At 41.3% G+C, this 25,569-nt stretch overlaps 2 protein-coding genes across 3 annotated transcripts in view; one reads left to right on the top strand and one right to left on the bottom strand.

The window, feature by feature from the left end:
* The window catches only part of LOC139753718 (zinc finger CCHC-type and RNA-binding motif-containing protein 1-like), a 95,501-nt gene that overhangs the window by 51,591 nt on the left and 18,341 nt on the right, over window positions 1–25,569 (top strand). The window contains exon 5 of one of the 2 annotated variants that reach the window (XM_071670455.1): window positions 6,702–6,719. The exons of the other annotated variant lie outside the window; for it this stretch is intronic. Coding sequence (XP_071526556.1) covers window positions 6,702–6,704 — 3 coding nt within the window. The 3' untranslated portion in view covers window positions 6,705–6,719. Of the gene's footprint in view, window positions 1–6,701; window positions 6,720–25,569 lie in introns of those variants that run through there. 2 annotated transcript variants of the gene reach the window in all.
* Window positions 1–25,569, bottom strand: part of LOC139753716 (probable G-protein coupled receptor Mth-like 1) — a 37,626-nt gene that overhangs the window by 2,254 nt on the left and 9,803 nt on the right. The window contains exons 3-7 of the mRNA XM_071670452.1: window positions 11,540–11,618; window positions 7,977–8,060; window positions 7,750–7,841; window positions 7,324–7,522; window positions 6,766–6,855 (exon numbers count right to left, since the gene is read on the bottom strand). Coding sequence (XP_071526553.1) covers window positions 6,766–6,855; window positions 7,324–7,522; window positions 7,750–7,841; window positions 7,977–8,060; window positions 11,540–11,618 — 544 coding nt within the window. The remainder of the gene's footprint in view (window positions 1–6,765; window positions 6,856–7,323; window positions 7,523–7,749; window positions 7,842–7,976; window positions 8,061–11,539; window positions 11,619–25,569) is intronic.

The raw sequence follows: 25,569 nt of genomic DNA, 5'->3' as shown, positions 1-25,569 counted from the left end.
GGAACTCAAATGTATGATAAGGCATATCTGTGCATTAAAAATAAATGAGATGACTACACATACACAAGATGATTACAAGAAATTCATGAAAAATGTGTGATGAATACATGAAATATAAGAAATCTACACGAGATGAATACATGGAATACACGAAAACTACACAAACTAGATACCTTAATTGGAACAAAGTCACAAACACAAAAACATTAACTGGTAAAAAAAGTGATCATATAATACATGAATTCGATTACATGGTTACAGAGCAAAACAGACTGAGAAAGGGATACAATTATGGACACTAGACATACCAAAGTATTTTTTTGTATGAACAAATTTGGAAATTGGGCTCAACAGGAAAAGTACAGATCAAAGGTGTTGTTCTTATGAAATATATAATGAAAGAGTTTTGAGCATGGGTACTTTGGGAGTAAATATAAAGGGAAGGTCGGAAAGAGAAAGAGATATAGTTCAATAAAAGATGCCCAAGAGCAGAAGACCATAGGGATATACTTGGGAAGTGGCACAACAGCAAGGCAGTATTTAAAAGATCTAAGGAAATGAGACAGCAAAATATGATAGGAGGAACAAAAAACTCTTGAAAAAGTATTGTGGAAAAGGTAGGGTATGATCCAAAACTAATATTATTTATTTTATCATACACCCCCTCTATAACATAAGTCCGAGTTCCATTCTGACAAACTGGTCAGACTGTGAAATGGATGCAAGTTGGACACATGTCAGCACAGCATGTAGAATTCTTATACATGTACAGCATTCTTTTGTCCTACTCAATTTTTATCATGATTATCTTATTTATTATTAACCAACTTTATCATAATATTCTGTAGTTTCATTTTACATATTATTCAAGATTCTTTAGGTCGTGTTTCATAATTTCTATTCTTCAATTTTTATTTTTTTTTCTGGTTGTATGTACGGATGGTTGTAAGTCGCACAGGTCATAAGTAAAGGATCAGGTGTACATGAATGCCATCTCCCGCATCAGAGAGGTAAGTCCATGAAACAGATGAAGAAAGACACATCCACTTACACATTTATATACATATACACACGTAAGGGGAGTGGGGAAGGAATGGGATGTATTTAGGGAAGCAATGATGGCTTGCACAAAAGATGCTTGTGGCATGAGAAGCGTGGGAGGTGGGCAGATTAGAAATGGTAGAGTGGTGGGATGAAGAAGCAAGATTATTAGTGAAAGAGAAGAGAGACAGTTGGACAATTTTTGTAGGGAAATAGTGCAACTGACTGGGAGATGTATAAAAGAATGAGGCAAGAGGTCAAGAGAAAGGGGCAAGAGGTGAAAAAGAGGGCAAATGAGAGTTGGGGTGAGAGAGTATCATTGAATTTTAGGGAGAATAAAAAGATGTTTTGGTAGGAGGTAAATAAAGTGCATAAGACGAGAACAAATGGGTAAATTGGTGAATGGGTCTAATGGGGAGGTAATAACAAGTAATGGTGATGTGAGAAGGAGATGGAGAGAGTATTTTGGTTTGTAGAATGTGTTAGATGATAGAGTGGCAGATATAGGGTGTTTTGGCCGAGGTGGTGTGGGAAGAGAAAGGGTCAGGGAGAATGGTTTGGTAAAGAGAGAAGAGGTAGTGAAAGCTTTGCGGAAGATGAAAGTCAGCAAAGCAGCGGGTTTGGATGGTATTGCAGTAGAATCTATTAAAAAAAGGAGGTGACTGTGTTGTTGACTGGTTGGTGGGGATAATCAATGTATGTATGGCTCATGGTGAGGTGCCTCAGGATTGGCGGAATGCATGCATAGTGCCATTGTACAAAGTCAAAGGGGATAAAGTGAGTGTTCAAATTACAGAGGTATATGTTTGTTGAGTATTCCTGGGAAATTGTATGGGGGGTATTAATTGAGAGGGTGAAGTCATGTACACAGCATCAGATTGGGGAAGAGCAATGTGGTTCCATAAGTGGTAGAGGATGTGTGGATCAGGTGTTTGCTTTGAAGAATGTATGTGAGAAATACTTAGAAAAACAATGGATTTGTAAGTAGCATTTAAGGATCTGGAGAAGACATATGATAGAGTTGATAGAGATGCTCTGTGGAAGGTATTAAAGGGTATATAGTGTGGGAGGAAAGTTGCTAGAAGCACTGAAAAGTTTTTATCGAGGATGTAAGGCATGTGTACGAGTAGGAAGAGAGGAATGTTATTGGTTCCCCGTGAAAGTCAGTTTGCAGCAGGAGTGCACGACGTCTCCATGGTTGTTTAATTTGTTTATGGATGGGGGTTGTTAGGGAGGTGAATGCAAGAGTTTTGGAGAGAGGGGCAAGTATGCAGTCTGTTGTGGATGAGAGGGCTTGGGAAGTGGGTCAGTTGTTGTTCGCTGATGATACAGTGCTGGTGGCTGATTCGAGTGAGAAACTGCAGAGGCTGGTGACTGAGTTTGGTAAAGTATGTGAAAGAAGAAAGCTGAGAGTAAATGTGAATAAGAGCAAGGTTATTAGGTACAGTAGGGTTGAGGGCCAAGTCAACTGGGAGGTAAGTTTGAATGGAGAAAAACTGGAGGAAGTGAAGTGTTTTAGATATCTGGGAGAGGATTTGGCAGCGGATGGAACCATGGAAGCGGAAGTAAGTCACAGGGTGGGGGAGGGGGGAAAAGGTTCTGGGAGCGTTAAAGAATGTGTGGAGGGTGAGAGCATTATCTCGGAGAGCAAAAATGGGTATCTTTGAAGGAAGAATGATTCCAACAATTTTATATGGTTGTGAAGCATTGGCTATAGATAGGGTTGTTCAAAGGAGGGTGGGTGTGTTGGAAATGAGATGTTTGAGGACATGTGGTGTGAGGTGGTTTGATCAAATTAGTAATGAAAGGGTAAAAGAGATGTGTGGTAATAAAAAGACTGTGGTTGAGAGAGCAGAAGAGGGTGTATTGAAATGGTTTCGTCACATGGGGAGAATGAATGAGGAAAGATTGACAAAGAGGATATATGTGTCAGAGGTGGAGGAAATGAGGAGAAGTGGGAGACCAAATTGGAGGTGGAAGGATGGAGTGAAAAAGATTTTGAGCGATCGGGGCCTGAACATGCAGGAGGGTGAAAGGCGTGCAAGGAATAGAGTGAACCAGGCCATGTGAAGCGTCTTGGGTAAACCATGGAAAGTTTTGTGGGGCCTGGATGTGGAAAGGGAGCTGTGGTTTTGGCCATTATACACGACAGTTAGAGACTGAGTGTGAACAAATGTGGCCTTTGCTGTCGTTTCCTAGCCTGCATGTGGGGGGGGTTGTCATTTCATGTGTGGTGGGGAGGCGACAGGAATGAATACAGGCAGGAAGTACGAGTTATGTACATGTGTATATGTCTATGTATATATATATATATATATGTATACGTTAAAATGTATAGGTATATATATATGTGTGTGTGTAGACATGCATGCATATACATGTGTATTTGTGCAGGTTGGGCCATTCTTTCATCTGTTTCCTTGTGCTACCTCACTAATGCGGGAGACAGTGACAAAGTATAATAAATAAATATTAAAATACGTACATGCAGAAGCTGGTGACTGAGTTTGGAAAAGTGTGTGGAAGAAGAAAGTTAAGAGTAAATGTGAATAAGAGCAAGGTTATTAGGTACAGTAGGGTTGAGGGTCAAGTCAATTGGGAGGTGAGTTTGAATGGAGAAAAACTGGAGGAAGTGAAGTGTTTTAGATATCTGGGAGTGGATCTGGCAGCGGATGGAACCATGGAAGCGGAAGTGGATCATAGGGTGGGGGAGGGGGCGAAAATCCTGGGGGCCTTGAAGAATGTGTGGAAGTCGAGAACATTATCTCGGAAAGCAAAAATGGGTATGTTTGAAGGAATAGTGGTTCCAACAATGTTGTATGGTTGCGAGGCGTGGGCTATGGATAGAGTTGTGCGCAGGAGGATGGATGTGCTGGAAATGAGATGTTTGAGGACAATGTGTGGTGTGAGGTGGTTTGATCGAGTGAGTAACGTAAGGGTAAGAGAGATGTGTGGTAATAAAAAGAGCGTGGTTGAGAGAGCAGAAGAGGGTGTTTTGAAGTGGTTTGGGCACATGGAGAGGATGAGTGAGGAGAGATTGACCAAGAAGATATATGTGTCGGAGGTGGAGGGAACAAGGAGAAGAGGGAGACCAAATTGGAGGTGGAAGGATGGAGTGAAAAGGATTTTGTGTGATCGGGGCCTGAACATGCAGGAGGGTGAAAGGAGGGCAAGGAATAGAGTGAATTGGAGCGATGTGGTATACCGGGGTTGACGTGCTGTCAGTGGATTGAATCGGGGCATGTGAAGCGTCTGGGGTAAACCATGGAAAGCTGTGTAGGTATGTATATTTGCGTGTGTGGACGTATGTATATACATGTGTATGGGGGGGGGGGGCCATTTCTTTCGTCTGTTTCCTTGCGCTACCTCGCAAACGCGGGAGACAGCGACAAAGTATAATAAAATAAATAAAAATAAATATAAATACATACATATATATATATATATACTCATGTACATATTCATGCTTGCCTTCATCCATTCCTGGCACCACCCTGCCCCACAGGAAACAGCATCACCATCCCCTACATTCAATGGGGTAGTGCCAGGGAACACAAAGAAAGGCTGCATTCGCTCACATCCATACATGAGCCTTCATGTGTAATGTAACGGAACCATAGCTCCCAATCCACATCCAGGCCTGTGGTTTATCCTGGACATTTCACATGCCCTGGTTTAGTCCACTGATGGCACACTTGACTCCAGTATACCACATCATTCCAATTCATTCTCATTCTGTGCACACCCTTCACCATCCTGCTTGTTCAAGCCCTGATTGTTCAAAATCATTTCACACCATCCTTCCATCTCCAATTTGGTCTCATAATTCTCCTTGTTCCCTCCACTTTTGACACATATCCTCTTTGTCAACCTTTCTTCAATCATTCTCTGTATGTCCAAACCATTTCAACTCACCCTCACTGCTCTCTCAATCACACTCTTTTTTATTTCCACACATCTCTCTCACCCATTCAATATTTACTTGATCAAACCACGTCAATCCAAATATTGTCCTTAAACATTTAATTTCCAATACATCCATCCTCTTCTGCACAACCCTATCTACAGCCCACGCCTTGAAACCATATAGTATTTTTGAAACTACTATTCCTTCAAACATACTCATTTTGCTCTCCAAGATGATGTTCTCTCTTTCCACACATTCTTCATCGCTCCCAGAACCTTCACCTTCCCTAAATACTTCTCCTTCCTTACCCACTCTCCTCATTTCATTTGCTTTCACCATTTGCCATTCTACACTTGATCTCTCCAGGTATTCCTTCACACAAGTCTCCATTCCAAGCTCACTTACTCTCACCATTCTCTTCTCCCTACCATTGTCACCTCTTTTTTGAAAACCTCTATAAATCTTCACCCTTGCCCCAAGAAGATAGTGATCAGACATCCTACTCGCTGCCTCTTTTATCACATTTACACCCAGAAGTCTTTCTTTTACACACCTATCAATTAATATATAATCCAATAATACATATACTTGTGTAAATCTATCTTTTTAAATTAGGTATTCACATTCACCAGTCTTTTCAGCGTACAACTCCATAAGCTCTTCACCATTCCCATTCATAACATTGAATACCCCATGTGCACCAATTTTATACTCAACTGCCACATTGCTTACCTTCACATTTAAATATCCTAACACTAATATTTGGTCTCAAACACCAAAACTACTGACACACTCAGCTGTTCCCAAAACACTTGCCTCTCATGACCTTTCAGAAGAAAGGTCATGGGAGGCAAGTTAATATGACTTTTGGTAGATATGATGCAGCACTATACATATTTCAATGTTGTTTACACTGGAAACTTTTAATTTCAGGTTATATCTAGGCTTTTTGTAAAATTGGTAAAACTGACTTTGAGAATTATAAGCAACAGTTTTAGGCTGAAGTTGGCACACAATGCATGTACAACTTCATGCAATGTGATATGTATATCATTTTGCTTTTTGTTAACACAGACTGGGACTCTAAATGAATTTAATTTAGCCACTGAATTGTTCTAGTGTCCTGTTAGGAAAATGAATCACTGCCAATCAAGAAAGTTACATGTCACAGATTGTACTGTAAGGCCTCATGAATACATTCATTAGAGAAAAATAAAGTCGCTAAAAGTTCAGCAGCTACTTATCCTGCCACATGAGAACACTCGCAGTCCACTGCAACTGACATGAACAATCTGTCACTTCTTTGCAAGTCTACCTCTTCCCCTTAAATCTTAACAATATCGTTATCAATCCTTACCGACCTCTCATAATGGTCATGTCTTCTTTAGAAAAAAAAAAGGATGTCAGAGACACACCTTTCAAATCACTTTTGCAGACTGCACATCATTACTCTTTATCTATTCTTGTAATTTTTACTGTACTACTCTGGTTATTCATCTTAACTGCTTTCATTCTTAAAGGTCTCTTGCTACACATATGATGAAGCAAATAACCCTTACTAAAGTTTATCAACATGCAAACTAATGATGCTGGCTTAGTTTAGAGAACAATTTTCAGAAGAAATGACTGCTAACATAAAGACAGCAATCATGGGTATCTAAGCTATTACAACTGATGATCTGCATTCCAGAAAACATAATATACCAATTAACAAAACCAAATGTCATTTACAGAAGTTCTCTGATTCTTTCAGTAAATGAGTTACTGGGATTTTAGTGACTGATACAATACACCCTCAACCATGTCACATTACTAACCAGATTTCAAAAGGTGGAATCTTCCAGGAAAGAATTTCAGTAACCCAGCAACCTGCCATGACTACAAGAAGGAAGAACTGCTGCTTGAATCTGTAAGGAATAGAGACTTATGAAGCAGCTGAGTGCTACATGGATACTTGATGATTAAGCACAATACTGTCATCAACACAAAAAAATTCAGTATCTCAAAAAGAATATCTAATAATTCAGTATTTGTTGATGCAAGAAAACCTTAAATATGAACAAAAGTATACAGTGTCTAATGTTATGTCATCTATCTCTGTTGATTCTGAGAATCAAAATGAACGATATTTGACACAAGAAATTCTATACTAAAACCTAGGCGTTTATGCTGTTTAATAAAAGGTTTGACACTTTACCATCATTTGGTTAATCTTGAATAAAAAACTATATTCAAATATTCAGTCATACAGGCTTACTTTAGCAAACATGTTTTGAGGCCTTTTCCAGTTTAAATTTCAGCTGTCAGTAATGATACCTCTGACATCTAGTTACTTGACTAATGTATCACTGAAACGAAAACTGGTGTTATCATACTCAGAAATATAATGTTGTTTGCGGTGTCTTGGTTCCAGTGCAGTGCTTAATTCAGAGTTACAACTGGAGAGTTTTTTTGACATTCTTATTCTGTCCTCAATTTTCCTATAGTTCTGGAACGTATGTATAATGAAGACGATGTTACAGAACAGCAGAAATCCCATGGGCCCATAGAAATACAAAAGAGTCGCAATGTCTCCTGAAATAAGAGTTAATGTTGATGAACATTGTATCATAAATGGTAATCTTCACCCTTGCAAAAAAAAAAAAAAAAAAAAAAGATTAGTGTCAATGTTTTACAGTCAGTCACTTCATATAATCATCTGGCTCTGATTTGCTACAGAAAAATTTCCTGTAACATATATTCTAAAACAATCATTTCACAGTAAAAGCAATTGTTAATTCACAGACAAATATAACACTTACCATGAAACCAACAGCGAGTTAGACCCAGGTATGGCTTAATAACTCCTGTCACATCATCTGGTGCAAAGAGCTGCATACCTAATGTAATAGCCCTGCAAGAACAGACAATTACTACAGTGCAATTATCAACATATTCTGTATAAGACTATAATCACAGTATTTGGATACATGGCTATATAGCAATAACTTATTAACGAAGATGGTGACCAAATAAAGCTTTTGCCTACCCAATGGTTAGGGGACCTCCAAAGCCAAAGAGTGGGTAGACCCATGCAGGTACGGCAGTGGTAGGGGAATATCTTCTGACATTCCTAAGATAGAAGATGATGCTGGCTGTCAAATCCATTACTGCTATACACAGTTTACACATGAAAAAATCATAGAAAAGAGGAGCTTTGCAATGTACAAGACAATGAATTTAGCAAAGAATTTTCTCCAAAACACTTTGGTTGCTTGTCTCATACACTAAACCTTATTAAACACTTATCCCCAAAATTCTGAGAGAAGAAATGAAAACCATGTGTTTACTAACACTGAAACAAAAATGTGTAATTTCACCTGACTCCTCGGAAAACAAAGGGACAAGTCACCCATCATTGGCCGTAGATTATAAAATCTCAAACAGTGGCCTCTAGCCTTTGGGTTGACATTATCTCTTTGAGGATACTTTCACATTTTTGAAGGGGCAAGTTGTTAATGGTACATGATAATTCTTTAGGTATGTGAAGAGAGGAACATACTCAGGTGTAAAGTTGTCATGACTGACTTCATTTCAAAGTGAGATGTCCCTAAGGTTGTTTAATTTGTTTATGGATGGGGTGGTTAGGGAGGTAAATGCAAGGGTTTTGGAGAGAGGGGGGAGTATGCAGTCTGTTGGGGACAAGAAGGCCTGGGAAGTGAGTCAGTTGTTGTTCACTGATGATACAGCGCTGGTGGCTGATTTGAGTGAGAAACTGTACAAGTTAGTGACTGAGTTTTGAAAAAAGTGTGAAAGAAAAAAGATGAGAGTAAATGTGAATAAGACCAAGGTTATTAGTATCAGGTTCAGTAGGGTTGAGGGACAAGCTAATTGGGATGTAAATTTGAATGGAGAAAAATTGGAGGAAGTGAAGAGTTTTAGATATCAAGGAGTGGACTTAGCAGTGAATGGAACCATGGAAACAGAAGTGAGTCACAGGGGGAGGGGGCAAAGGTTCTGGGAGCGATGAAGAGGACATTATCTCGGAGAGCAAAAATGGGTATGTTTGAAGGAATAGTAGTTCCAACAATACTATATGGTTGCGAGGCATGGGCTATAGACAGGGTTGTACAGAGGAGGGAGGATGTGTTGGAAATGAAATGTTTGAGGACAATATGTGGTGTGAGGTGGTATGATTGAGTAATGAAAGGGTAAGAGAGATGCATGGAAATAAGAAGAGGGTGGTTGAGAGAGCAGAAGATGGTGTGTTGAAATGGTTTGGACATGCAGAGAGAATGAGTGAGGAAAGATTGACAAAGAGGATATAAGTGTCAGAGGTGGAGGGAACAAGAAGTGGGAGAATGGAGTGAAAAAGATTTTGAGCGATCTGGGCCTGAACATACAGGAGGGTGAGAGGCGCACAAGGAATAGAGTGAACTGGAATGATGTAGCATACCAGGGTCAACGTGTTGTCAATGGACTGAACCAGGGCAGGTGAAACATCTGGGGTAAATATGGAAAGGTCTGTGGGGCCTGGATGTGGACAGGGAGCTGTGGTTTCGGTGCATTACACATGACACCTAGAGACTGATTGTGACTGATTGTGAAAGAATGTGGCCTTTTTTGTCTGTTGTCCTGAAGCTGCCTCACTGAAGCAGGGGGTAGCACTGCTGTTTCCTGTGGGGCAGGGTAGTGCCAGAAATGGATGAAGGCAAGCAAGTATGAGCATGTACATGTGTATATATGTATATACGCATGGAAAAATCATCTTTTGAACTTGAAGGAATCCAATTACTTTAAGGAAACCACCTAGCAAAGGGGGAAAAATTGTTTCCCAACACAGATGCAAAACATCCAGTTCACATTGAAACTCACCTGTCTTTCAGATTTTTTTTAGTGGGATAATCTCTCAACTTACCACTTCATGTTAACCTGACTAACAGCTTCAAGGCTTAAGATAAAGAGGATGGTTTTCTCTTTCTGAAAAAAAAGAGACAGAGAAAAAAACTACAGCTATATGAATACAGAGCATTTGTTGGCAACATCAGATTGTTTCCAGATATGGTTGTGCAGTCGGAGACTTTGAACAGTAATTACCTTTTATATGATGAAAACTGCATTCTTGAAACAAGTTATATCGTTTCTGAGATACAGAAGAAAATATTTTTTGGATATTAAGAACTTTCCCTCTGGTAGATGATATTCTGCCTGATGATAACATCACACCAAAAACTGAATTCTACCCCTAGAGTGAGGACACCACTCTCAAAGCTGAATTTGGCAACACTAAACCAATCAAGTTTTTGATGCAAATTTGCAAGGAGTATCCAGCTCTGGCATCAAAGGCAATTAAAAGTTTTTCAGCCTCATACAGATGTAAAAGGTTATTTTTCTAGAGTTTTTCACCATCAAGACTGACATGCCAAGGAGAATGGAAGTGACTGAACACCATGGATGAGGTCTGCATGTTCTAGTACTGAGAATCATCTGTTTAGCAATAAAAAAAGATGTCCCAGCCTTACCAATGATCTGAATAAATGCACAGAGATTCTTTCAGCTTTATTTTTTGACAATCAGATGAATTCAATTATTTTTTTTAAATCTTGAGTGTTTCAACTCATTCAAACTTAACAGTATGATGAAATATCTTTGTCATTATGTGCAGCTTCCTTTTGCTTTGTTTTCCTGCTAAAGCTTCATGATGACACATGAGTGCTATGAAAATACAAGATATAACTTTGAGTAGTTTTCCCGTTTTAAATGTTTGAATACCCTGAAGTTAGGTGTTTCTTCTTTAAACTTTGGAGACTTGTAACCAAAAGTAATGACTAGTTAACCTGATTAATAGGTTGAAAGAAGTTGATTAACAGGTTGAAAGAAGTTGGGAACCAATGGTCTAGACAGAGATGATAATTATCAAATCAAAATTGTACATAAGGAAAACATGCCAGATGTAAATGTACATCAGATTACTGTGAAGTATATCTGATAACCTTTTTGAAGATTACTGAAAACCAACAAAAAGTATGGCTTTACCTACCTACTCACTAATAGATCATAATTAAACTCATAATGGTAATTTCCCTTTCATTCCTGTACCCATACCATTGATACTGAATTTTAAAGCTGCAGTTAACTGTTCAAGGTTAAGAGAATTTGGAAGGTCCAGCCCCTTTAGGAGTAAATTTTACAAAGAAAAGCACCCTCACCTCCATCTTCTTTTTGAAATATATCTCAGTTGATGGTGTATAACGCCTTGTTGCTTATTAGCAGTTCCTGTACTAAATTATAAACTTGTGCCAACGCTCAGGGGTAAAATTTCACATTTACATCCTGTGAAGATACTGGTGGGCACAGTTACTCACAGTGGAATAATACATACAAGAGGTTGTCAAGCTCACTAAACACATCTGGGAAAGCTTCACTTTACAATGACAGGAAACAATACTAAACAAATTCTAACACAAAATACATTAACATTTTACCGAGTCATAAGTGTCATACTGGAAAAGCTCTCTCCATTACATTGTGCTTCAAGAAAAAGTTAAATCACAAGTGAGATTATATGAGAAATTTACTTACAAGAGGGAAGAGACAGGCAGTACTACTAACCTCATAGTTCTCCAACTTTCAAAACATAACACACTAAGCCAGAAGAAAGTGGCAAGGAAGCCAAACTGCATGACAAGACCTAGAGAGACAAAGAAATAAAAGACATTAGAGGTTTGTCACACATTTTTTGACAGAAATGAAGTATAGCTGCTATGTTAAAAATTACTGTGTTAATCTTAATTACATTATCTTTTCTTTATTTCTTTAAGTGGTCAACATGACAGGCAAAAGCATGCTTAAGTCATGGCCATCTCAGATGAAAGTTAAGACTACAGGTGCGAGAAAAAGGTATATAACACGGAGTAACTTGAACTCCATAGGTGTTTGAGACCTGGATCTTGAAGCAAGGAACAGGGATATTTTGAATTCTTTCTCCCCTTCCTTACAGAGAGCAAAAATGGGTTCGTTTGCAGGTAAAGTAGTTCCAACGACATTGTATGGATATGAGACATGGTCTTACATATAGATTAGGTTGTGCAAGGAAGGGAGGATGTTTAGGAATAGAAATGTTTGAGAACAATATGTAATTTGAGGGGGTCTGATCGAATATTAAAAGGGTAAGAGTGAGGCATGGTAACAAGACGAATGCGGTTGAGATAGCTGAATAGGGTATGCTGATACGGCTTGGACATATGGAGAGAATGGGTGAGGAGAGGTTGACAAAGAAGATATATGTGTCAGAGGTGGAAGGGGACAAAAAGAAGGGAAGACCCAACTGGATATGACAGGAAGGAGTGAGAAAGATTTTGAGAGAACAGGGCTTCAACATAAAGGAGGGTGAAAGTCGTGCACGGGGTGAATTTGAGTGATGTGATTTACAGTAGTCGACGTTCTGTCAAGGGACTGAAACAGGGCATGTAAAGCAGCCGGGAAAAGGATGGAAACGTCGCTTAGTCCTGCTTGTGGACAGGGGGCTTTGGTTTCGGTGCTTTTGACATGACAGCTTGAGAATGGATGTGAAGGAATGCAGCCTATCTGTCTGTTTTTGGTGCAACCTCGCTAACGCTAGAAAGAAGATGCAACTATGTGTGTATATATATATATATATATATATATATATATATATATATATATATATATATATATATATATATATATTATTATATTTTATATTATACTTTGTCGCTGTCTCCCGCGTTTGCGAGGTAGCGCAAGGAAACAGACGAAAAGAAATGGCCCAACCCCCCCCCCCATACACATGTATATACATACGTCCACACACGCAAATATACATACCTACACAACTTTCCATGGTTTACCCCAGACGCTTCACATGCCTTGATTCAATCCACTGACAGCACGTCAACCCCGGTATACCACATCGCTCCAATTCACTCTATTCCTTGCCCTCCTTTCACCCTCCTGCATGTTCAGGCCCCGATCACACAAAATCTTTTTCACTCCATCTTTCCACCTCCAATTTGGTCTCCCTCTTCTCCTCGTTCCCTCCACCTCCGACACATATATCCTCTTGGTCAATCTTTCCTCACTCATTCTCTCCATGTGCCCAAACCACTTCAAAACACCCTCTTCTGCTCTCTCAACCACGCTCTTTTTATTTCCACACATCTCTCTTACCCTTACGTTACTCACTCGATCAAACCACCTCACACCACACATTGTCCTCAAACATCTCATTTCCAGCACATCCATCCTCCTGCGCACAACTCTATCCATAGCCCACGCCTCGCAACCATACAACATTGTTGGAACCACTATTCCTTCAAACATACCCATTTTTGCTTTCCGAGATAATGTTCTCGACTTCCACACATTCTTCAAGGCCCCCAGAATTTTCGCCCCCTCCCCCACCCTATGATCCACTTCCGCTTCCATGGTTCCATCCGCTGCCAGATCCACTCCCAGATATCTAAAACACTTCACTTCCTCCAGTTTTTCTCCATTCAAACTCACCTCCCAATTGACTTGACCCTCAACCCTACTGTACCTAATAACCTTGCTCTTATTCACATTTACTCTTAACTTTCTTCTTCCACACACTTTACCAAACTCAGTCACCAGCTTCTGCAGTTTCTCACATGAATCAGCCACCAGCACTGTATCATCAGCGAACAACAACTGACTCACTTCCCAAGCTCTCTCATCCCCAACAGACTTCATACTTGCCCCTCTTTCCAAAACTCTTGCATTTACCTCCCTAACAACCCCATCCATAAACAAATTAAACAACCATGGAGACATCACACACCCCTGCCGCAAACCTACATTCACCGAGAACCAATCACTTTCCTCTCTTCCTACACGTACACATGCCTTACATCCTCGATAAAAACTTTTCACTGCTTCTAACAACTTTCCTCCCAAACCATATATTCTTAATACCTTCCACAGAGCATCTCTATCAACTCTATCATATGCCTTCTCCAGATCCATAAATGCTACATACAAAACCATTTGCTTTTCTAAGTATTTCTCAAATACATTTTTCAAAGCAAACACCTGATCCACACATCCTCTACCACTTCTGAAACCACACCACTCTTCCCCAATCTGAGGCTCTGTACATGCCTTCACCCTCTCAATCAATGCCCCCCCCCATATAATTTCCCAGAAATGCTCAACAAACTTATATCTCTGTAATTTGAGCACTCACTCTCATCCCCTTTGCCTTTGTACAATGGCACTATGCAAGCATTCTGCCAGTCCTCAGGCATCTCACCATGAATCATACATACATGAAATAACCTTACCAACCAGTCAACAATACAGTCACCCCCTTTTTTAATAAATTCTACTGCAATACCATCCAAACCCACTGCCTTGCCGACTTTCATATTCCCCAAAGCTCTGTTTAGCAAATTATTCTCCCTAACCCTCTCACTCTGCACACCACCTCGACCAAAAACACCCTATATCTGCCACTCTATCATCAAACACATTCAACAAACCTTCAAAATACTCACTCCATCTCCTTCTCGCATCACCACTACTTGTTATCACCTCCCCATTAGCCCCCTTCACTGATGTTCCCATTTGTTCCCTTGTCTTACATACTTTATTTACCTCCTTCCAAAACATCTTTTTATTCTCCCTAAAATTTAACGATACTCTCTCACCCCAACTCTCACTTGCCCTCTTTTTCGCCTCGCACCTTTCCCTTTGACCTCCTACCTCTTTCTTTTATACATCTCCCTGCCATTTGCATTATTTCCCTGCAAAAATCATCCAAATGCCTCTGTCTTCTCTTTCACTAATGATCTTACTTCTTCATCCCACCACTCACTACCCTTTCTAATCTGCCCACCTCCCATGCTTCTCATGCCACAAGCATCTTTTGCACAAGCCATCACTGCTCCCCTAAATACATTCCATTCCTCCCCTACTCCCCTTATGTCCTTTGTTCTCACTTTTTTCCATTCTGTTCTCAGTCTCTCCTGGTACTTCCTCACACAAGTCTCCTTCCCAAGCTCACTTACTCTCTCCACTCTCTTCACCCCAACATTCTCTCTTCTTTTCTGAAAACCTCTACAAATCTTCACCATTACCTCCACAAGATAATGATCAGACATCCCTCCAGTTGCACCTCTCAGCTCATTAACATCCAAAAGTCTCTCGCGTGCCTATCAATTAACACGCAATCCAATAACGCTCTCTGGCCATCTCTCCTACTTACATACGTATACTTATGTATATCTCTTCTCAAACCAGGTATTCCCAATCACCAGTCCTTTTTCAGCACATAAATCTAAAAGGTCTTCACCATTTCCATTTACAACAGTGAATTTTTGTTTGTGGCAGGGGTGCTTGATGTCTCCATGTTTGTTTAAATTTGTTTATGGATAGGGTGGTTAGGGAGGTGAATGCAAGAATTTTGTGAAGAGGGAAAAGTATGCTTATGATACAGCGCTAGTGGCTGATTCGGGTGAGAGACTGCAGAAGTTGGTGACTGAGTTTGGTAAAGTGTGTGAAAGACGAAAGTTGAGGGTAAATGTGAATAAGAGCAAAGTTATTAGGTTCAGTAGGGTTGAGGGACAAGTAAATTAGGAGATAAGTTTGAATGGAGAAAAACTGGAGGAAGTGAAGTGTTTTAGATATCTGGGAGTGGACTTAGCATTAGTAACAGGGTTGGGGAGGGGGCGAAGGTTCTGGGAGCGTAGAAGAATGTGTGGAAGGTGAGAATGTTATCTTGGAGAGCAAAAATGGGTGTTTGAAAGAATAGTGGTTCCAACAGTTATATAGATAGGGTTGTGCGGAGGGAGGTGGATGTGTTGGAAATGAAATGTATGAGGACAATATGTGGTGTGAGGTGGTATGATCAAGTAAGTCATAAAAGGGTAAGAGAGATGTGTGGTAATAAAAAGAATGTGGTTGAGAGAGCAGAAGAGGGTGTTTTGAATTAGTTTGGTCACATGGAGAGAATGAGTGAGGAAAGATTGACAATGAGGTTATATGTGTCAAAGGTGGGGAGGGAAGGAGAAGTGGGAGACCAAATTGCAGGTGGAAGGATGGAGTGAAAAAGATTTTGAGCGATTGGGGCCTGATCATATAGGAGGGTGAAAGGCGTACAAGGAATAGAGTGAGTTGGAACGATGTGGTATACCAGGTTCGATGTGCTGTCAATGGATTGAACAAGGGCATGTGAAGCGTCTGGGGTAAACCATGAAAAGTTTTGTGGGGCCTGGATGTGGAAAGGGAGCTGTGGTTTCGGTGCATTATACATGACAGCTAGAGACTGAGTGTGAACGGATGTGGCCTTTTGTCCTTTTCTAGCAACAAAGTATAATAATATTCCCTTAAAGGCTCAATCCTCTGTTCTTAACGCTACCTCGTTAACGTGGGAAATGGTGAATAGCATTAAAAAGAAAAAAATATATAAATATATTTTATATTTTACTTATTCATTATTTATTTATTTATTTATTTTGCTTTGTCGCTGTCTCCCGCGTCTGCGAGGTAGCGCAAGGAAACAGACGAAAGAAATGGCCCAACCCACCCCCATACACAATGTATATACATACACATCCACACACGCAAATATACATACCTATACATCTCAATGTACACATATATATACACACACAGACACATACATATATACCCATGCACACAATTCACACTGTCTGCCTTTATTCATTCCCATCGCCACCTCGCCACACATGGAATACCATCCCCCTCCCCCCTCATGTGTGCGAGGTAGCACTAAGAAAAGACAACAAAGGCCCCATTCGTTCACACTCAGTCTCTAGCTGTCATGCAATAATGCCCGAAACCACAGCTCCCTTTCCACATCCAGGCCCCACACAATTTTCCATGGTTTACCCCAGACGCTTCACATGCCCTGATTCAATCCCCTGACAGCACGTCAACCCCGGTATACCACATAAATCCAATTCACTTTATTCCTTGCCCGCCTTTCACCCTCCTGCATGTTCAGGCCCCGATCACACAAAATCTTTTTCACTCCATCTTTCTACTTCCAATTTGGTCTCCCACTTCTTTTCGTTCCCTCCACCTCCGACACATATATCCTCTTGGTCAATTTTTCCTCACTCATTCTCTCCATGTGCCCAAACCATTTCAAAACACCCTCTTCTGCTCTCTCAACCATGCTCTTTTTATTTCCACACATCTCTCTTACCCTTACATAACTTACTCGATCAAACCACCTCACACCACACATTGTCCTCAAACATCTCATTTCCAGCACATCCACCTTCCTGCGCACAACTCTATCCATAGCCCACGCCTCGCAACCATACAACATTGTTGGAACCATTATTCCTTCAAACATACCCATTTTTGCTCTCCGAGATAATGTTCTCGACTTCCACACATTCCTCAAGGCTCCCAGGATTTTCGCCCCCTCCCCCACCCTATGATTCACTTCCGCTTCCATGGTTCCATCCGCTGCCAGATCCACTCCCAGATATCTAAAACACTTTACTTCCTCCCAATTGACTTATTTATTATACTTAAATTAAATTAAACAACCATGGAGACATCACACACCCCTGCCACAAACCTAAATTCACTGAGAACCAATCACTTTCCTCTCTTCCTACACGTACACAAGCCTTACATCCTCGATAAAAACTTTTCACTGCTTCTAACAACTTGCCTCCCACACCATATATTCTTAGTACCTTCCACAGAGCATCACTATCAACTCTATCATATGCCTTCTCCAGATCCATAAATGCTACATACAAATCCATTTGCTTTTCTAAGTATTTCTCACATACATTCTTCAAAGCAAACACCTGATCCACACATCTTCTACCACTGGATGGGGTTGTTAGGGAGGTCAATGCAAGAGTTTTGGAAAGAGAGGCAAGTATGCAGTCTGTTGGGGATGAGAGAGCTTGGGAAGTGAGTCAGCTGTTGTTCGCTGATGATACAGCGCTGGTGGCAGAAACTGCAGAAGCTGGTGACTGAGTTTGGTAAAGTGTGTGAAAGAAGAAAGCTGAGAGTACACGTGAATAAGAGCAAGGTTATTAGGTACAGTAGTGTTGAGGGACCAGTCAATTGGGAGGTAAGTTTGAATGGAGAAAAACTGGAGGAAGTAAAGTGTTTTAGATATCTGGGAGTGGATTTGGCAGAGGATGGAACAATGGAAGTAGAAGTGAATCATAGGGTGGGGGAGGGGGCGAAAATCCTGGGAGCCTTGAAGAATGTGTGGAAGTCGAGAACATTATCTCCGAAAGCAAAAATGGCTATGTTTGAAGGAATAGTGGTTCCAACAATGTTGTATGGTTGCGAGATGTGGACTATGGATAGAGTTGTGCGCAGGAGGGTGGATGTGCTGGAAATGAAATGTTTGAGGACAATATGTGGTGTGAGGTGGTTTGATCGAGTAAGTAATGTATGGGTAAGAGAGATGTGTGGAAATAAAAAGAGCGTGGTTGAGAGAGCAGAAGAGGGTGTTTTGAAATGGTTTGGGCACATGGAGAGAATGAGTGAGGAAAGATTGACCAAGAGGATATATGTGTCGGAGGTGGAGGGAACGAGGATAAGTGGGAGACCAAATTGCAGGTGGAAAGATAGAGTGAAAAAGATTTTGAGTGATTGGGGCCTGAACATGCAGCAGGGTGAAAGGCGGGCAAGGAATAGAGTGAATTGGATCGATGTGGTATACCGGGGTCGACGTGCTGTCAATGGATTGAATCAGGGCATGTGAAGCGTCTGGGGTAAACCATGGAAAGTTGTGTGGGGCCTGGATGTGGAAAGGGAGCTGTGGTTTCGGGCATTATTGCATGACAGCTGGAGATTGAGTGTGTGCGAATGGGGCCTTTGTTGTCTTTTCCTGGCGCTGCCTCGCGCACATGAGGGTGGAGGGGGATGTTATTCCGTGTGTGGCGTGGTGGCGATGGGGGTGAGAAGGGGCAGACAGTGTGAATTGTGTGCATGTGTGTATATGTATGTGTCTGCGTGGGTATATCTGTGTGTACGTTGGGATGTGTGGGTGTGTACGTTTGCATGTGTGGACGGGTGTGTTTGCATGTGTGTGGGGGTGGGTTGGGCCATTTCTTTAGTCTGTTTCCTTGCGCTACCTCGCAGGCGCGGGAGACAGCGACAAAGCAAAATAAATAAATAAAATATATTATTATATTTTGGTGCTGTCTCCCACATTAGCAAGGTAGTGCAAGGAAACAGATGAATGAATGGCCCAACCCACCCACATACACATGTATAAATATACACGTCCACACACGCAAATATACATACCTATACATCTCAACATATACATATATATATATACACACACAGACATATACATATATACACATGTACATAATTCATACTGTCTGCCTTTATTCATTCCCATCGACACCCCACCACACATGAAATTACAACCCCCTCACCCCTCATGTGTGCGAGGTAGCACTAGGAAAAGACAACAGAGGCCACATTTGTTCACACTCAGTCTCTGGCTGTCATATAATAATGCACCGAAACTACAGCTCCCTATCCACATTAAGGCCCCACAGAACTTTCCATGATTTACCCCAGACACTTCACATGCCCTGGTTCAATCCATTGACAGCACGTCGACCCCGGTATACCACACCGTTCCAATTCACTCTATTCCTTGCACGCCTTTCAACCTCCTGCATGTTCAGGCCCTGACCATTCAAAATCTTTTTCACTCCATCCTTTCACCTCCAATTTGGTCTCCCACTTCTCCTCATTCCCTCCACCTCTGACACATATATCCTCTTGGTCAATCTTTCCTCACTCATTCTCTCCATGTGACCAAACCATTTCAAAACACCCTCATCTGCTCTCTCAACCACACTCTTTTCATTACCACACATCTCTCTTACCCTATTATTACTTACTCAATCAAACCACCTCACACCACATATTGTCCTCAAACATCTCATTTCCAGCACATCCACCCTCCTGCGCACAACTCTATCCATAGCCCACGCCTCACAACCATATAACATTGTTGGAACCACTATTCCTTCAAACATACCCATTTTTGTTTCCAAAATAATGTTCTCGACTTCCACACATTTTTCAACACTTCCAGAACTTTCGCCCTATGATTCACTTCCACTTCCGGTTCCATCCGCTGCCAGATCCACTCCCAGATATCTAAAACACTTCACTTCCTCCAGTTTTTCTCCATTCAAACTTACCTCCATATTGACTTGACCCTCAACAGTACTGTACCTAATAACCTTGCTCTTACTCGCATTTAATCTCAGCTTTCTTCTTTCACACACTTTACCAAACTCAGTCACCAGCTTCTGCAGTTTCTCACATGAATCAGCCACCAGCACTGTATCATCAGCGAACAACAACTGACTCACTTCCCAAGCTCTCTCATCCACAACAGACTGCATACTTGCCCCTCTTTCCAAAACTCTTGCATTCACCTCCCTAACAACCCCATCCACAAACAAATTAAACAACCATGGAGACATCACACACCCCTACCGCAAACCTACATTCACTGAGAACCAATCACTTTCCTCTCTTCCTACACGTACACAAGCCTTACATCCTCGATAAAAACTTTTCACTGCTTCTAACAATTTACCTCCCACATCATATATTCTTAATATCTTCCACAGAGAATCTCTATCAAATCTATCATATGCCTTCTCCAGATCCATAAATGCTACATACAAATCCATTTGCTTTTCTAAGTATTTCTCACATACATTTTTCAAAGCAAACATCTGATCCACACATCCTCTACCACTTCTGAAACCACACTACTCTTCCCCAATCTGATGCTCTGTACATGCCTTCACCCTCTCATTCAATACCCTCCCATATAATTTCCCAGGAATACTCAACAAACTTATACCTCTGTAATTTGAGCACTCACTCTCATCCCCTTTGCCTTTGTACAATGGCACTATGCAAGCATTCTGCCAGTCCTCAGGCACCTCACCATGAATCATACATACATGAAATAACCTTACCAACCAGTCAACAATACAGTCACCCCCTTTTTTAATAAATTCCACTGCAATACCATCCAAACCCACTGCCTTGCCGACTTTCATATTCCCCAAAGCTCTGTTTAGCAAATTATTCTCCCTAACCCTCTCACTCTGCACACCACCTCGACCAAAAACACCCTATATCTGCCACTCTATCATCAAACACATTCAACAAACCTTCAAAATACTCACTCCGTCTCCTTCTTGCATCACCACTACTTGTTATCACCTCCTCATTAACCCCCTTCACTCATGTTCCCATTTGTTCCCTTATCTTACATACTTTATTTACCTCCTTCCAAAACATCTTTTTATTCTCCCTAAAATTTAATGATACTCTCTCACCCCAACTCTCACTTGCCCTCTTTTTCGCCTCTTGCACCTTTCTCTTGACCTCCTACCTCTTTCTTTTATACATCTCCCAGTCATTTGCATTATTTCCCTGCAAAAATCATCCAAATGCCTCTGTCTTCTCTTTCACTAATGATCTTACTTCTTCATCCCACCACTCATTACCCTTTCTAATCTGCCCACCTCCCATGCTTCTCATGCCACAAGCATCTTTTGCAGAAGCCATCACTGCTCCCCTAATTACATTCCATTCTTCCCCCACTCCCCTTATGTCCTTTGTTCTCACTTTTTTCCATTCTGTTCTCAGTCTCTCCTGGTACTTCCTCACACAAGTCTCCTTCCCAAGCTCACTTACTCTCTCCACTCTCTTCACCCCAACATTCTCTCTTATTTTCTGAAAACCTCTAAAAAATTTCACCTTCACCTCCACAAGATAATGATCAGACATCCCTCCAGTTGCACCTCTCAGCACATTAACATCCAAAAGTCTCTCTCGCCTGCCTATCAATTAACACACAATCCAATAATGCTTTCTGGCCATCTCTTCTACTTACATAAGCATATATCTCTCTTTTTAAACCAGGTATTCCCAATCACCAGTCCCTTTTCAGCACATAAATCTAAAAGTCTTCACCATTTCCATTTACAACAGTGAATTTTTGTTTGTGGTAGGGGTGCTTGATATCTCCATGTTTGTTTAAATTTGTTTATGGATGGGGTGGTTAGGGAGGTGAATGTAAGAATTTTGAGAAGAGGGGAAAGTATGCTTATGATACAGCGCTAGTGGCTGATTTGGGTGAGAAACTGCAAAGTTGGTGATTAAGTTTGGTAAAGTGTGTGAGAGAAGAAAGTTGAGGGTAAATGTGAATAAGAGCAAAGTTATTAGGTTCAGTAGGGTTGAGGGACAAGTAAATTAGGAGATAAGTTTGAATGGAGAAAAACTGGAGGAAGTGAAGTGTTTTAGATATCTGGGAGTGGACTTTGCATTAGTCACAGGGTTGGGGAGGGGGCGAAGGTTCTGGGAGCGTAGAAGAATGTGTGGAAGGTGAGAATGTTATCTTGGAGAGCAAATATGGGTGTTTGAAAGAATAGTGGTTCCAACAAAGTTATATGGTTGCAAGGCATGGGCTATAGATAGGGTTGTGTGGAGGGGGGTGGATGTGTTGGAAATGAAATGTATGAGGACAATATGTGGTGTGAGGTGGTATGATCGAGTAAGTCATATAAGGGTAAGAGAGATGTGTGGTAATAAAAAGAATGTGGTTGAGAGAGCAGAAGAGGGTGTTTTGAAATGGTTTGGTCTCATGGAGAGAATGAGTGAGGAAAGATTGACAAAGAGGTTATATGTGTCAAAGGTGGGGAGGGAAGAAGGAGAAGTGGGAGACCAAAGTGCAGGTGGAAGGATGGAGTGAAAAAGATTTTGAGCGATTGGGGCCTGATCATATAGGAGGGTGAAAGGCGTACAAGGAATAGAGTGAGTTGGAACGATGTGGTATACCGGGTTTGATGTGCTGTCAATGGATTGAACCAGGGCATGTGAAGCATCTATGGTAAACCATGAAAAGTTTTGTGGGGTCTGGATGTGGAAAGGGAGCTGTGGTTTCGGTGCATTATACATGACAGCTAGAGACTGAGTGTGAACGGACGTGGCCTTTTGTCCTTTCCTAGCGACAAAGTATAATAACATTCCCTTAAAGGCTCAGTCCTCTGTTCTTAACGCTACCTCGTTAACGCGGGAAATGGTGAATAGCATTAAAAAGAAAAAAATATATAAATATATTTTATATTTCACTTATTTATTATACTTTGTTGCTGTCTCCCACATTAGCGAGGTAGTGCAAGGAAACAGACGAAAGAATGGCCCAACCCACCCAGAGACAAATGTATATACTTAAACGCCCACACATGCACATATACATACCTATACATTTCAACGTTTTTATTACTATTATTATTATTTTGCTTTGTCGCTGTCTCCTGCGTTAGCGAGGTAGCGCAAGGAAACAGACGAAAGAATGGCCCAACCCACCCACATACACATGTATAAACATACACGTTCACACACACAAATATACATATCTATACATCTCAACTTATACATATATATACACACACAGACATATACATATATACACATGTACATAATTCATACTGTCTGCCTTTATTCATTCCCATTGCCACCCTGCCACACATGAAATTACAACCCCCTCCCCCCTCATGTGTGCAAGGTAGCGCTAGGAAAAGACAACAAAGGCCACATTCGTTCACACTCAGTCTCTAGCTGTCATGTAATAATGCACCGAAACCACAGCTCCCTATCCACATCCAGGCCCCACAGAACTTTCCATGGTTTACCCCAGACACTTCACATGCCCTGATTCAATTCATTGACAGCACGTCAACCCCGGTACACCACATCGTTCCAATTCACTCTATTCCTTGCACGCCTTTCACCCTCCTGCATGTTCAGGCCCTGATCACTCAAAATCTTTTTCACTCCATCTTTCCACCTCCAATTTGGTCTCCCACTTCTCCTCGTTCCCTCCACCTCTGACACATATATCCTCTTGGTCAATCTTTCCTCACTCATTCTCTCCATGTGACCAAACCATTTCAAAACACCCTCTTCTGCTCTCTCAACCACACTCTTTTCATTACCACACATCTCTCTTACCCTATTATTACTTACCCGATCAAACCACCTCACACCACATATTGTCCTCAAACATCTCATATCCAGTACATCCACCCTCCTGCGCACAACTCTATCCATAGCCCACGCCTCGCAACCATATAACATTGTTGGAACCACTATTCCTTCAAACATACCCATTTTTGCTTTCCAAGATAATGTTCTCGACTTACACACATTCTTCAACACTCCAAGAATTTTCGCCCCCTCCCCCACCCTATGATTCACTTCCGCTTCCATGGTTCCATCTGCTGCCAAATCCACTCCCAGATATCTAAAACACTTCACTTCCTCCAGTTTTTCTCCATTCAAACTTACCTCCCAATTGACTTGACCCTCAACCCTACTGTACCTAATAACCTTGCTACTATTCACATTTACTCTCAGCTTTCTTCTTTCACACACTTTACCAAACTCAGTCTCCAGCCTCTGCAGTTTCTCACATGAATCAGCCACCAGCACTGTATCATCAGCGAACAACAACTGACTCACTTCCCAAGCTCTCTCATCCACAACAGACTGCATACTTGCCCCTCTTTCCAAAACTCTTGCATTCACCTCCCTAACAACCCCATCCATAAACAAATTAAACAACCATGGAGACATCACACACCCCTGCCGCAAACCTACATTCACTGAGAACCAATCACTTTCCTCTCTTCCTACACGTACACATGCCATACATCCTCGATAAAAACTTTTCACTGCTTCTAAGAACTTGCCTCCCACGCCATATATTCTTAATACCTTCCACATAGCATCTCTATCAACTCTATCATATGCCTTCTCCAGATCCATAAATTTCAACGTAGACATACCTATATAAGCATGCACATATTCATACATGCTGCCTTCATGTATTTCCGCCGCCACCCCGCCACACATGAAATGACACCCTCCTCCCCCCGCGAGGTAGCGCTAGAAGAGGACAACAAAGGCGACATTCGTCCACACTCAAACTCTAGCTGTCATGTGTAATGCATCGATACCACAGCTCCCTTTCCACATCCAAGCCCCACAAAACCTACCATGGTTTACCCCAGATGCTTCACATGCCCTGGTTCAATCCACTGACAGCACGTCGACCATGGTATACCACATCGTTCTAATTCACTCAATTCCTTACACGCCTTTTACCCTCCTGTATGTTCAGGCTCCGATCGCTCAAAATCTTTTTTCACTCCATCCTTTCACCTCCAATTTGGTCTCCCACTTCTCGTTCCCTCCACCTCTGACACATATATCCTTTTTGTCAATCTTTCCTCACTCATTCTCTCCATGTGACCAAACCACTTCAATACACCCTCTTCTGCTCGCTCAACCACACTCTTTTTATCATCACACATCTCTCTTACCCTTTCATTACTTACTCGATCAAACCACCTCACACCACATATTTTCCTCGAACATCTCATTTCCAACATGACCACCCTCCTCCGCACAACCCTATTTATCGCCCATGCCTCACAACCATATAACTCCACTCTTACAAAGCACATCAAATTCGCATGTAATAAAATTCATCCCTCAAGCAAAGGCACAATATTTTTTGTCTTTCAATGCAG

This window comes from Panulirus ornatus, chromosome 15, assembly GCF_036320965.1.
Source record: "Panulirus ornatus isolate Po-2019 chromosome 15, ASM3632096v1, whole genome shotgun sequence".
NCBI lineage: Eukaryota > Metazoa > Arthropoda > Malacostraca > Decapoda > Palinuridae > Panulirus > Panulirus ornatus.
This window is presented reverse-complemented; position numbering and strand designations above follow the sequence as displayed.